The sequence below is a fragment of the Lasioglossum baleicum genome, unplaced genomic scaffold, assembly GCF_051020765.1.
Source record: "Lasioglossum baleicum unplaced genomic scaffold, iyLasBale1 scaffold0761, whole genome shotgun sequence".
In the NCBI taxonomy this organism is placed as follows: domain Eukaryota; kingdom Metazoa; phylum Arthropoda; class Insecta; order Hymenoptera; family Halictidae; genus Lasioglossum; species Lasioglossum baleicum.
Genome location: NW_027469821.1, coordinates 24,576 through 37,499, shown reverse-complemented (window position 1 = coordinate 37,499; position 12,924 = coordinate 24,576). Strand labels below are relative to the sequence as shown.

At 41.9% G+C, this 12,924-nt stretch overlaps 1 protein-coding gene across 1 annotated transcript; it reads right to left on the bottom strand.

Moving 5' to 3' along the window:
- Positions 1-248: 248 nt before the first annotated feature.
- On the bottom strand, positions 249-7,916 carry LOC143220326 (uncharacterized). The gene is given in 9 exon segments (XM_076445993.1): positions 249-430; positions 2,184-2,405; positions 2,408-2,545; positions 2,804-2,947; positions 2,950-3,181; positions 3,369-3,560; positions 3,682-3,970; positions 4,731-4,859; positions 7,801-7,916. Coding segments are annotated over 9 exon segments (1,644 nt in total).
- Between the last annotated feature and the right edge of the window lie 5,008 nt (positions 7,917-12,924).

The following is a 12,924-nucleotide window of genomic DNA, read 5'->3' as shown; positions in this document are numbered from 1 at the left end:
GAAGATGGCCATCGCGTTCCATGACCTCTCGTCTTCCACCATTACAGGGATGCGTGTGCTGGGTTGTGTCCAGCTTGGCTCCGCAGTGGTAGCACCCTGAGGATTCCTCACGTCCTATCTTATGAAGATACTCACCGAAACAGCCGTGTCCGGTGAGCACCTGTGTGAGGCGGAACGTTTTCTTTCCATCGCTCTTCATTCAGGCATCGAAGACGGGGACTATTGTCCCTACTACTCTGGGGTGCCCGCTACCTGGTTTTTTGCAGGCGGGCGCGCCACGCGGCGAGGATCATCCGCTTCATCTTCTTCTCCTCGGCCGCTTCCTCACTCGTTGGCGGATTGTCGCGGCTTTTCCGACGCTCGTAGTCTCGGGCCTCCTCAGCCGCCAAAAGATCCAGCGCAGGGAGACCCGCCAGCGTCGCGGCTGCCTCTGCATTAAGGGATGCATTCAGGATACATTAAGGGGTTAAATATTTATATACTATACATGTAGAGCTAATATACTGTCTTCTTCTAATTTTTAAATTATTCCCGATGTTCACCTAATTTTCTAATTTACAGCATTAACGAGCTTAACAGAGCTAATCTTGAACAGCACCAAACTGTCAGTTCAGACGCTAGAGTCCCTAAAGAAGTGCTTGCCAGCTTTAGAAGAATGCGATATAAGATGCACGGATGCTTAGTGGCCAGCTGATCTTTCGACGTACGTTCACTCGACCAGACCCAAGTTCAAGGAAAGGAAAGAAAGATTTACAGATTAAAGGGGAAAAGGAAAGATTCAAGTGATAAAATATTTGACGAGTCAACGAAGTAATTCGAAGCATGCTGCATACTATTCCATCGACGAAACGATAAAAGCTATTTAGAGGTAAAAGATGATAATATACTATCATACTATACTATACTATACTATGATATTAAGAGTCTGGATACTTCAAGTCCCAACAGGGGCGACCCTTTTCTGTTTCACGAACGAGAGATATTTACAAGTCGCTGTTAAGATTGACTAAAAGCAAAGCACGTGACTAGGACCACAATAAAAGGCACAATAAAAGTCTAAATTTAGAGGGTTTGAACGAAATAAAACTTCCACAAAATGTGTCGTAAACTGCCCAAGAACCGTTATTTCGATTTTTAAAAAAATAAAAGGAAATAAAAATCGAGACGTTCAAGGACACGCTTCGAAATTAGAATAGCTGAGAGCGGAAATCATGCCATACAACCATAGCGACTCTATATATAGTTGATCCATATGGGATAAGTACGTCTCCAAGTGCCTTGTCTTTTTCGTCAATCCTATGTGTTTAAATGATTTAATTTCACCTTATAATTTCGAATTTAAAGACAGATATAATTTATTGATATAGTAATGATTAATAGGGTATAGAGTGTTAATTCATTTGACGGTTAATCTATTTTAATTTTCGTCGTGTGATGTTATTGTTTTATAATAGGCACTTCTTAAAGTCAATCTATTAGAATTGTTCCTTTCGACATATTAAATTCGTTTCATTTTGTTTCTTGTAAATATTATTTAACGAACTCGTTACTCTTGAAAGACGTTTCTTCAAATGTGATCAAATAGTTAAGTAAACGTTAATGGTAGAAGTCCAAACAATGAGAAAAAATGTAGGCTGGATGCTTTGACCACGTTAACAAAACAAAAGAAAGTTTAAAGTCCATCTATCTACAAAATTCGCATTCAGTTAGTTGCCAACCTAATATATACGAACAATGAATTTCACTAATATATATTGTTAGTACGATGATAATAGAATGTATTTTTGGAAACTAGTTAACACGAGATTTACCGATCTCTGCTTGCTAATAATAGTTAAGAAATTAAATAGTTATTTAAAAATTATTGTATATTTTTTTATTTTTTTGATATCGATTTTTGATATCAACCAAAAGTAACACAATATTAGGAATTATTAAGAATTTACTGTTAGTTAGAAAAGACGGTATTTTAAATTTTTATTAATAAAAAATAAATAAAAAACCTCTACGAAACTGTGAAAATTATTTATACTACATATCAAATCCTCTGATATTATAAGAAAATTAATTTTAGTTAGTTTTAGATACTCTAGATACTTTTAGATTCTGTCCAAACTTCGATCTAAATCAAACTTGTGATACTTTAAGTTTATATAATTACTTATAGTAAACAATCTGCTTACGATGTGTGTGACGTTGATCTGGATTATACACGTAAGGATAATTGTCAACGAAATTCGGTACACCAACGTTATCGATATGATTATCGCATTCATTTCCTATACCATCTCTGTTATCGTCATTTTGTCCCGGATTCGTTATATCAGAACAGTTGTCTCTTCGTCTTGCATCGTCTTGCACACCATCTTTGTCCCTATAATTGTCATTGTCGCAAGCATCTCCTCCCCATCGCCATCTTGATCCAACTGGTCTGGATTGAAATTAAAGGAACAGTTGTCGTAGGCATTACCAATTCGAACCATGTCTACGTCATTTTGATCTGGACTTTTCGATTTTGAGCAATTGTCCTGATGATTCGGAATACCTATAAAATTCAAACATCTTTAATTATACATCTACTTTTTCTATACATCGATAAACGTTTGATTTTTTTTAAAGGAATTACGAACTATTCTCGATACCTTCAGGATCTTTGATGTAAAGAATTTAATTTCGTGAAAAAGAATGAAAAATTAAAAACAATTTGAACGTATCTCCTCATTTATAAGTTAATACAATTAAATTCTTCGAAACTGAAAACTCAATTGAATAAAGAAATTTTCGACATTCTCTAAATCCTTACCGTCGTTATCGATGTCGTCGTCGCAAGCATCACCGATGCCACCGTCATCGGTGTCCTGCTGTTTCGGGTTTCTTACTAGAGGGCAATTGTGACCAACGTCACCGATTGAATAGGGACCGTCTCGATCACTGCCCACCTGACGAGATTCGAGATCAGAGGGCAGTTAGCCGAAGAATTCAAGACGTCATCGTTATCGGCGTCCGGATCACACGCGTCACCCATGCCATCTCTATCCGCATCCTTTTGGCCACTGTTCGGTATCAATGGACAGTTGTCCATGCGACAACGTCGATCATGGCAGCGACTTTTTTCAGAAATTCCATCGCTGTCCCTATCCAGACCACAAGTCTGCCCGTCTCCCGCCTATCCGATGCGATACTAGAAATTATTGGAATTATAGTCTTTGCGTTTTAATGGTTTCTGATATACGGTGTATATACTCTATATTACGAGAAAATTCATTTAATCATATACAGATTTTTCTTTTAAAAAAATAGTACGAAATAAAAAAAAGTCAGATGCGTAATATCGAAAAGTTAAAGAAACAAGAATGATCAAAGCAGGCTTGTGATCTTATTCTACGCGAGTATTCGTTGGTCTCGATGCAAATACAATATGCGTTTTCGTCGCAAACAGTTATTAAATCTGGACAGACACTGTGTCTAAGGTGACAGCCAACTGTTTGATTTCCTTTGAAACCCGCTCTACAAGCACCACATCTGAACGAACCTTGAAACGACAAAAAATGTGTTTTATTCTAATTAATATATAATTATATAATACATTTGTCGTAATTAATCATCATATACATATATTATCTATAAATTATAGATAATATTTATTTTGCATTTAAAACAGCATTAGTGTTTACAAATTACTTCCATGTTAATGCATTCCATATACGGATCGCAGCCTCCAATGTTATTTTCGCATTCGTTTATATCTTGGTAGAATTGCATACGGGTTCTTGCGAATTTCACACCAATTCCTTCAACTGTTACCACAGTGTATCCTGCTGGACACGATTCGCATCTAAACCCTGGATGCAGATTACATCGTACTCCGGGATGGCAAGGTTGCGCTAACTTGCAATCGTTTATGTCATAACACGTGGTACCATTACGAGAGAATCCGTTGGGACAAGATCCGCATCCAAAAATTAATTGTCTAATTAATAAAACTTTATTCTATTTGAAATTCGTTTCGGGACGATTAGGGATCAGATTGGATCGGGTCGGGTCCGGGCCCGAAACTTATAAGCGTCACGAATGTCTACGACAGTATTTTCGCATCTGGGTGTTTAGGTGAAAAATTTGTGAGAAAGAATAGGAGATCGTCATACTTATATCGTATAACGAAATTTTTTGATATCACCTTCAAATAACAGATCTTACCATCGCGTATCCAAAATTTTTGAGACCCGACTTCAATTTCGAATACTTAATTTTACCTTTGGTACCTGATTTCACTTTCAGATATCCAACTTTACTTTCCGACTTAATCTTCAGGATTAGCATTCCGGATTAAATTTCAATTTCGAATACTTGATTTTACCTTTGGTACCTGATTTTATTTTCAGATACCCAACTGTTCCGATTTAACCTTCGGGTACATAAAGCATCCAGGACCAGATTTCAATTTCAAATACTTGATTTTACCTTCAGGTATGTGAGATACCCAGGCTCAATTTCAATTTTGACCACTCGAAATGTTCAGGATCCGATTTCAATTGCGAATATCCGATTTTAATTTCAAATATCCGAACCTGAAAAGGTACCCAATCCGAATCGGACCCGAAATTTTCAGTTCCCGAACGCCTCTGGCATAAATACAATAATTTGAGATGTGTCACTAATATTTATACGGAGTTAATTTGACATCGCGTTGAAAGTTAACGTGTGAAGTAATTTTTCCTAATTACTATTACCTAAAATACGGTGGATGAAGTACTGGCTCATATTGCACTTCCAAGTAATAAGAATGCGGCTCGCAGCCATTCCTACGACGTTCACAGTGCTGACCATCACCTACGTGACCGCTGGGACATTTTCCATAACTGAAAAGTATTTATGCTATTAAAAGCAGTAAAATATGTATGAATATAAGATAGAAGATAAGATTTATTGGCTACGAACATAAAAACGGGGAAAGTAGTTTCGTGATAGAACGATTTTCTAAAATCTATAAGTTATTAGGATTTAAATTAGGAAAAATAACAAGAATTTATCACATTTTGAGTAATGAATAAATACTAATTCATATGACATTTTTAATTATATGAGCGTAATTGAATTTGAATAGATAATGATACTAGGTGATAGAAATTTTGCTATTGATTTTGGAATTTTATTTAAAATACATCAAATTAAGAACGAGTGATAAATAATTTACTTTTCTTAGTATGTGAATATATGAAGTTTTCCTTTTGCATAGAGAATAAAAAAATTATTATAATAAAATTACTATAAAGAAAATTATTACAAAAACATATGACATATCTATAATATTTAACATAGAAGAACAAGTTCCGTGTTACTGAAGTTAATAAACTTTATTCACTCAAAATTCGACGTTCCTTTATATTTTGTAAAGAAAGAAGAATTTTGACTAAGATTTTCGAAACGCCTTCACTATACATTTTTATATAAAAAATTTCTTTGTGTTTCCGAAGGAATAAATAATTATAACGTTTTAATAGAAACTTATGAATAAATATCGAACATAGTAATGAATTTTTCTTTGTTAAATACAAAAGCTAATCGCGTGTAATGTATACTTGTACAATATTTATTCCTTCAAAAAAAAATACAACATTTAAATAATAATGATATTAAGTATTACTGAAAAGTAATATAATAATATAACAATAACAATAATGTTAATATATTCAATATTAATAAATATCATCATCAATGACAATGAATATAATATATAATATAATATACATCGACTCTAACCTCGAATTTCCCGAAAAATTCCGCGTCCCGGAAAGGGGTCGAAGGGAATCGCGACGATGAGGAAACCGGCGAGACAGCGGCGCGAGGATGAAATCGGCTGAAACGTGGAAATCTTCGGGAGGATGATAAGTGGCGAAGGGACGAAACAAAACAGAGGAGTCGGAACGATGACCAGAAGTAAAAAGGGTGGGAAAAATATAACACAAGAGAAACAGAGACGGGATGAGAGAGAGAGAGGTAGAACCACGGAGGAACGGGGAAATAAATTGGATTACAATATTCTCGACAAACGGTCGGCTGCAAAGAAACGTAGAAAGGAAACTGAAGGTAAATAATGGAGCTGAAAAAGGACGGAGAGGCGCGGGCGAAATGGAAGAAAGCAGAGAAGAGAGAGAGATAGAAGGTAAGCGTGACGCGAGAGGAGGGTGGGTTAGAGAGGCGTACACGTACGTTTAAACAGGGGAAACGAAATGTGCGCGTGGCGGCGGCGGACAGAGAGAAAAAGAATAACCGTAACGAACTTGATGCAATAAGAATCGCAAGGTAACGGGCCCGCCGGTATTATTTCGGTAGCGAAGTCAATTTGCAATCAGCGATGCAGCCGTTCTCCCTTCGTTTCCGCCGGAACGGGTATAGTCCGTATTTACTATAATGCGATAAGAGGTGAGCGGTATCGTACATTTAAATGACACCGGCCCGCGTTCTCTGTTTCCTTTCCTTATTTCCGCTGCGCCCGCCCGTGCCCGAGCTCTTTCTTAATCCGACGCGAGTATCTGCTTCGTTGGCTGCTACGATAAAAATGACGATAGCTTGCTAGATTACGTAACCCTGCGAATGTACGGGGAACGTTCGTGGGTCTGACAAGCTCGTTACATCGTTCGGACTTAATCGTTCGTGGTTTTCTTCCTTCCTCCGTTTCCGATCATTTCGGATAAGCTTCTGTTTATAATGGACATTTTACCTTTCTCTTTTTTCAGGTGTAGAGAAAAATATAAAAAACCGATGCACAAAGAAGGAATAATCTAGAACATCTTATTCATTATTTTTAGTAACGTAACAGTCTTATAGCGAGCTACGACAACAAATAACAAAAAAAGAAAGAAATGAAAGTGACGAATCCCTCTCTCATGTCGCGACCTTTCAAGACAACATTAGGTCAAAATCGGTACATTCAGACATCAAAGAAAAGGTAATCTAATCGATCGTTGGTTTTATTGCAAGCAGAGAGACACGTTGGTTCGTGGACCAATCATCTTGACCGAAGAATTAGGCAGATTTTAATACTATCAGAGTGTCAGAAACTTTACACCGAATGTTAGTCGTTTATCCTCGTGTATAACATAGTTTCACGAAACTAGTCTGGACTAGTTTGCACCTTGGGTTTCCCTGACAGCTACCTCCTACGTGTGTTAGGTGTATCGGTACGATCACTTATCTCTTTCCCGATATCGAAAGTTGAATAAGCGGCAGAAATCTGGGTCGCCTCGATACTCTTTCAATTCGTAATCAGGCCAGCGGTCAATCGCATAATTGCGTTAAGGTACAAGGATGCTTCACTGGAAATGAAAGAGTTCGTATTCGCGATCTTCTTCCTTTGGGAGAATCCAAATTTTTCTTATAAATAAGGAAAAATTTTGATCGAATTACGCCTCGAGTACCGAATTATCTCCCGCTCGTTAAGTTTCACGCGCTGTTTCATCCGCATATCGCGTAATCGCAAGGAACCGCGTAGAACGGGGTGGAGAATATCGCCGGAGCGGAGTGACGCTTAAATAAAGCACGTGATCGCAAGGCGTGGAGGTAAATTGAAAGAGCGACCGAAAATAAATCGACAATGCAGAATGTTTAGAAATGGCCGCATGCATGGGAAATACAAGCGGCGTGTCCGTAAACGTGTTCGTTTAACAAGGGCAAAAATACGAGCATTGAATATAGAGGGAGATGTATAAAGTAGCGAGTGCCGAGAAGAAAAAGTCCACCGCCCGCCGTCGCGAATATTTAAATTCATAAATGCGGGTCCGCTCTTCGAACCGGGCTCACCTCGTCGGCAAAAACTCCGGCTCGATTTGCTCGAATCGCCGTGAAGAACCGCGAGCAACTGGACCATTTGGAAATAGGAAGACGAGTGGAGCTTCGATCGCGAAACTTTCTCCCATCTCCATCGATTCCACCTTCTCCAACTACGTATCGAACTTTTCAATTCAATTCATTCAACATTCGAAATCCTCGTGGTGCATCCTCGCGGCGGAAAAAGCGTCGGTCGGGCTCCTCCCGCATGGACATCTCATTATGGCATCGTAAAAACGCAATTTCCGGATGAATGCAATTTCGTTCATTCGGAACTTTCTCTCTGGACCAACAGCTGCGAGAGCCGAACGATGTTTCACGACGAGGGTCCCGCCATACCTACGCGGGGAACATTAATTAAATCGGCTGGCTGTCTGGCTGGCTGGATCTGGTGGCCAAGCGGAGGGGCGGCGTACACGCGGCTGGAGGGGGTTGGAAGCGCGCGGCATCCCTTTGGCAGCGCAGTCAGCTTCTATCGCAAATTAAAGTCCCAGCTCACACGGGCCGACACGAAAATAATTTCGCGCGCATAAGTTTCGCTCGCACCCCGAACCACGATTTTCATGTTAATTCGTTCGCGGTCTCTACTCACGTACGCCGTGGCGAATTATCATTCTTTGACGGACGGATTCGAATTGCGAATCGTCGGGGGAGACCGCCCCTTTGATCGTTGGCTCTTTGATCGTTCCGAATCGCGTTTTTTCCCCCGGCCCAGCTTCAACCGAGCTCTGATAGCACGGGATGTACAGAATGCACCGTGTTTTCGTGGGAGTCAATCGCGGAACTCTTGCATCCTGACTTGTGAGAATCACCGATTCGGACGAAATGATTATTCGCGAATTACATATTATTACGTCGAATATTCTATTTATTTAGATCAAATTAACTCAGAAGTTCGAAAAAGATCTTATATACCGAATCCGCGAGTAATTACAAATTAACCGAGTAGAAAGAGAATGAAGCAAAATGTTTCTAAACAGTAGGAAAGCCGAAGCGAGGAGCAGAGAGTGGAACGCGTGCGATTTAAAAACGGTTACAAATGAACCAGCCCAAAGGAACATGGAATTCTTCGGCTACGCGGAATCCCGGTAATCCTCTTAGCGCGAAGCACAAAACACCGTGGAAACTCCGGAACGTTATATCCGGAAGAGGAGAGGAGAGGCGAAAGCAGCGCGGGACAGGCGGCGATGGAAAAAGCGGACGCGCATCGGTAGGTCGGCGAACGACGTAGGCGAAATCGATAACACGGGAAGAAACGTCGGTGACATAGCCGATTTTATCGCGTACCCGATTAATACCCACGTGCTTCAGAGCGGTCGGAAAAACGTCCGTGCCAGCGTGCCGGCCAGCTCAATTTTTTCCCTCGATTCGCATTCCCGCCGCGTCCCGAGCCTCACGCTGTTTCTACTTTTTGCGTGTCGTGGCCGGTCCCCGGTCCGCACACTTAATCAACTCTCGTTACGGTCTAATGGCTTAATAGCGTGGTTAGCTTTGTTCGGGGGCCAGCGGGATCTCTCGTCTGTAGCCTAATTCGAATTTAAACCCTGCCACTTGCTTCGTCTGGCCGCCATTCTTCGCCGAGAATTACGCGGCAGTAGTTTTCGTAAACCTTAATTATTAATAACCACGCTTAATTATTTATCATTAGATTTACGGACATTTCTGAATACCTATCTTTATGGAGACCCGCCAGATTTACGGATAAAAAAAAAGCTACCTATTTTCTTAAAAAATAAAACCATGAGTTTAATTTAAAAACAATTACGATATTAAAAAACTTAATATAAGTTGATTAAATCTATTAATATTGTATAATTGGAGAAATTGACGGATCCCATAAATCTAGTGTTAAATATATTTAATTACACAGTCGGATACGCTATTTGCTTAAAGATCCTTAATTCACCTATGACAAATTCCTTGACACTGTATGCAGTAGCGAAAATATTCCCGAATATACTCAACGCAACAGCGAATTAAAATACCCACTCGGCGAGTATTTAAGATCTGACGTAATTTCATTGAGAAATACTCACCTCGACGCGCACACACGCTTGCAAATAACCGGAAATTTAACCATCGGCGCAAAAACCTCGCTACCAAACAATTAATACCCCGTTCCACCCGCGGCCGCAATATCCACCCAATTCGCCCTCTTTGTCCACATGCATGAAAATTCCAGCGAGCGCCAGGGTAAGGCACACGAGAATCCACAAAGCGGCGCAGGACGCATTAAGCGACATCATAAGCGGCAGGAAACGCGACCTCATAAGCGATCCTCGTTCGAAATTGATCGCGGCCGCCCGCCACCATTATCCGCTATCGCGTGGATCCCGCGATCGCGCGAGCGAGCGAGCAGGTGCTGGCGCCCCACGGTGAGTATCGGTATCCTCCGTGGCTCGAAATATCGCGGTAAATCCGGGGAAAATATGTATCGCGCGCGGTAGGGATCATCTGTTTTAGGCGGTAGGCATGCGGGCGGCATGTGCGGCTGCGGTCGACGCGCGCCTACGCGCTCGCTGCCGATTACACCGACCTACCCCCGGGTCCTGGCTGTCCTGGACCTGGCTGTCCAGGTCCTTTACCCCACGGTAAATACGGGACGCTGCGGCCGACCTGGTACCCCTTTCCAGGACCGTACTCGCGTCTTTCACTCCCCTGCACTCCACGGGTTTCGTGTCACGTTGGTGTTTGCAAACGCGCTGATTCCTGTTTTATTCTATTTTATTTCATTTTATTTTATTTTATTTCGTTTTGTTTTATTTTATTTCGTTTCGTTTGATTTCCGTCCTTTCTCTCGACAAAGCACCGGTGACAGTAAGAATTGTTGCACACAGCAGTGTCTGTTTAAGTGACGGATCAGCTGTGGCGGAATTTTTATTTTCGTCCGGTTAAACTGTAAATAACGTAATTTCTTATTTTACTGCCCGCGTTTCCAAGGTAAAATTAAACGATGACTTCCAAGGTCCACCGCTGCAGTTATAACAATTAGTAACCTGGTCGGTGGAAAAATAATGATTCAGAGAGGAGATGAATCAGAGCGAGAAATAGGCTGAACGAAATAGTGGGAATTGTTAATTTATTTACGAGAAATAATAAAAAGGATCTAAAGCGAACGTGTGAACGATATACGATGCAGCATTTGTCGCAGTGATTTGGATACCATTGTGCGTTAGTGTGTTGACGTTTTATGGTGTATGGTAATCAGTCTCGATGGTGCGATGGAAATTATGTGGTTGTAACGCAGTGCGTCACAGACCTGAAATGATGTATGATGTTTGAGGACTAATTTCGTGCTAATTTAGATATCGGTATATGTTAATTCGGTACGATATCGGTAATTTAGATACAGACGGACCAATTTGTGTCGATGAAAACGTTGTAACCTATGACGTTACACGTTAGTGGTGTGGTCGGAACTCCGTGTCGGGAAGATTATCCCGCGGCGTCGCATCGCGCATAGTTCCCATCGCGGGGGATTTATTTCGTGACGCGATAAAGCCGGATATAAACATCGGCTATAATTACGAGGAAAGATTCGACGTTCTGCTACGCGTAAAATCAATTCGAAGCTCGATGATGTCTCTGACGACATTCATGACCTCTTACTTTGCGATCTCGATACAGCGTGCCGCTGCTCCTTGACGTTACATCCTTTGCGTTTTAACGAGGTATGGCGAACGGAAAAAGGACGTATAGTCACTTCGCGACTAGCAATCGCCGTGATTACCTACGAGCTACACCGCTTCGAACCCGTTCGACCCACTTAAAATCGTTCCGAGCTTCCACTCCGCGGATCTCGAGTCTTTCCCGTATGAATGCCTGCTCCGTGGAACACTCGGGGCAAACAGTTATCCAGAGGAAACGCGACGGGACTGCGAACCGTGTCAAATCTCCGAACCTTCGCGATACGATCTGCGAGCGGAGAGAAATCGCGTCGAACCGCTGACCGGCCGGGAATAATCGAGCAACGCGAATAAATCGAGCGACCGAACGAACCGATACGTAGTAACGCATAAATAACCCAGTCGTTACGATACGGGAGTAGCTTGCCTCGTGATTGCGGCCCGTCTATTGATCTATGGATCGCTTTCTTTCGAGCTCACTCGCTTCCATTCGAGTTACTCGATTATTCCGCGCTGAATGCGAAAACCGAGTACTCGGATCTGTTCGCGCATTCGAATGCCAGTACTCGGTTCGGTTTTTCAAGCATTCCTGCGCCTCGAGTCGGGATACAGTGGCAATTGGCGAGCCCGAAAGTGGCGACACGGAACAACGGGGAAATCAATAATTCGCGAGCCAGGCGCATTTTGTTTCAACGTAATTAACGGCGCGCCATGCTGCCCCGCGCGGTTCCCGTTCGATTCCTTTCAACCACCGTCGGCTTCGCGCTGGACCATGCACCGGACCAAGGAAAAAGGGACCAGCTTCCGCGGACTGTGAGAGCGACATTTTTCATGCAGCTCGTTATTTTCAAATTAATCTGCCGGCCGTGCGGCGGAATTCGGCTCCGAGAGGGAAAGAATCCGCCTGAACGCGAAACAGTTCGAAGGGGTAGGAGAGAACACGGGTCCAGCGGCCAGCACGAGCTTTCATTTATGCTGCAATGCACGGAGAAACGTTTCCGGCTAATTTCGCGTCGCCTTCGCTCCCCCTGCGTTGATTTTCAGACCTCTCGATCTACTTTGCCAACCTACGCACGAACTTTCGAGCTTTGCGACGAATTACGAAATTACTTGAAAGAACGGAAATAAATAGAGAACAAGCTTTGAGAATACGTCTAATTCCACGAGAAAGCGAACTTCATTTAACAATTTCTTCATCTTTCTTCAAACGAAATCGTTTGAAAAGAAAGTTGTGTCAGAGTTCAAAGTGAACTTCCGTGCGTCTACATCGGATCCATACACGGACGTATGCCGCCAAGATGGCTGACCGAGGACCTAGGGACACCCGACTCGGACGTTTAACTGCCGGGACAAAATAGACCGAGAGTTCCGGCGACTATAAAAAGTAATCCGGAAGCATCTATCGGTAAATTTAGTTGGCGGGAAAGTGGTCTCCCGAGAGGGAAATCGCGGCGACCACGCGTGTGTAAAA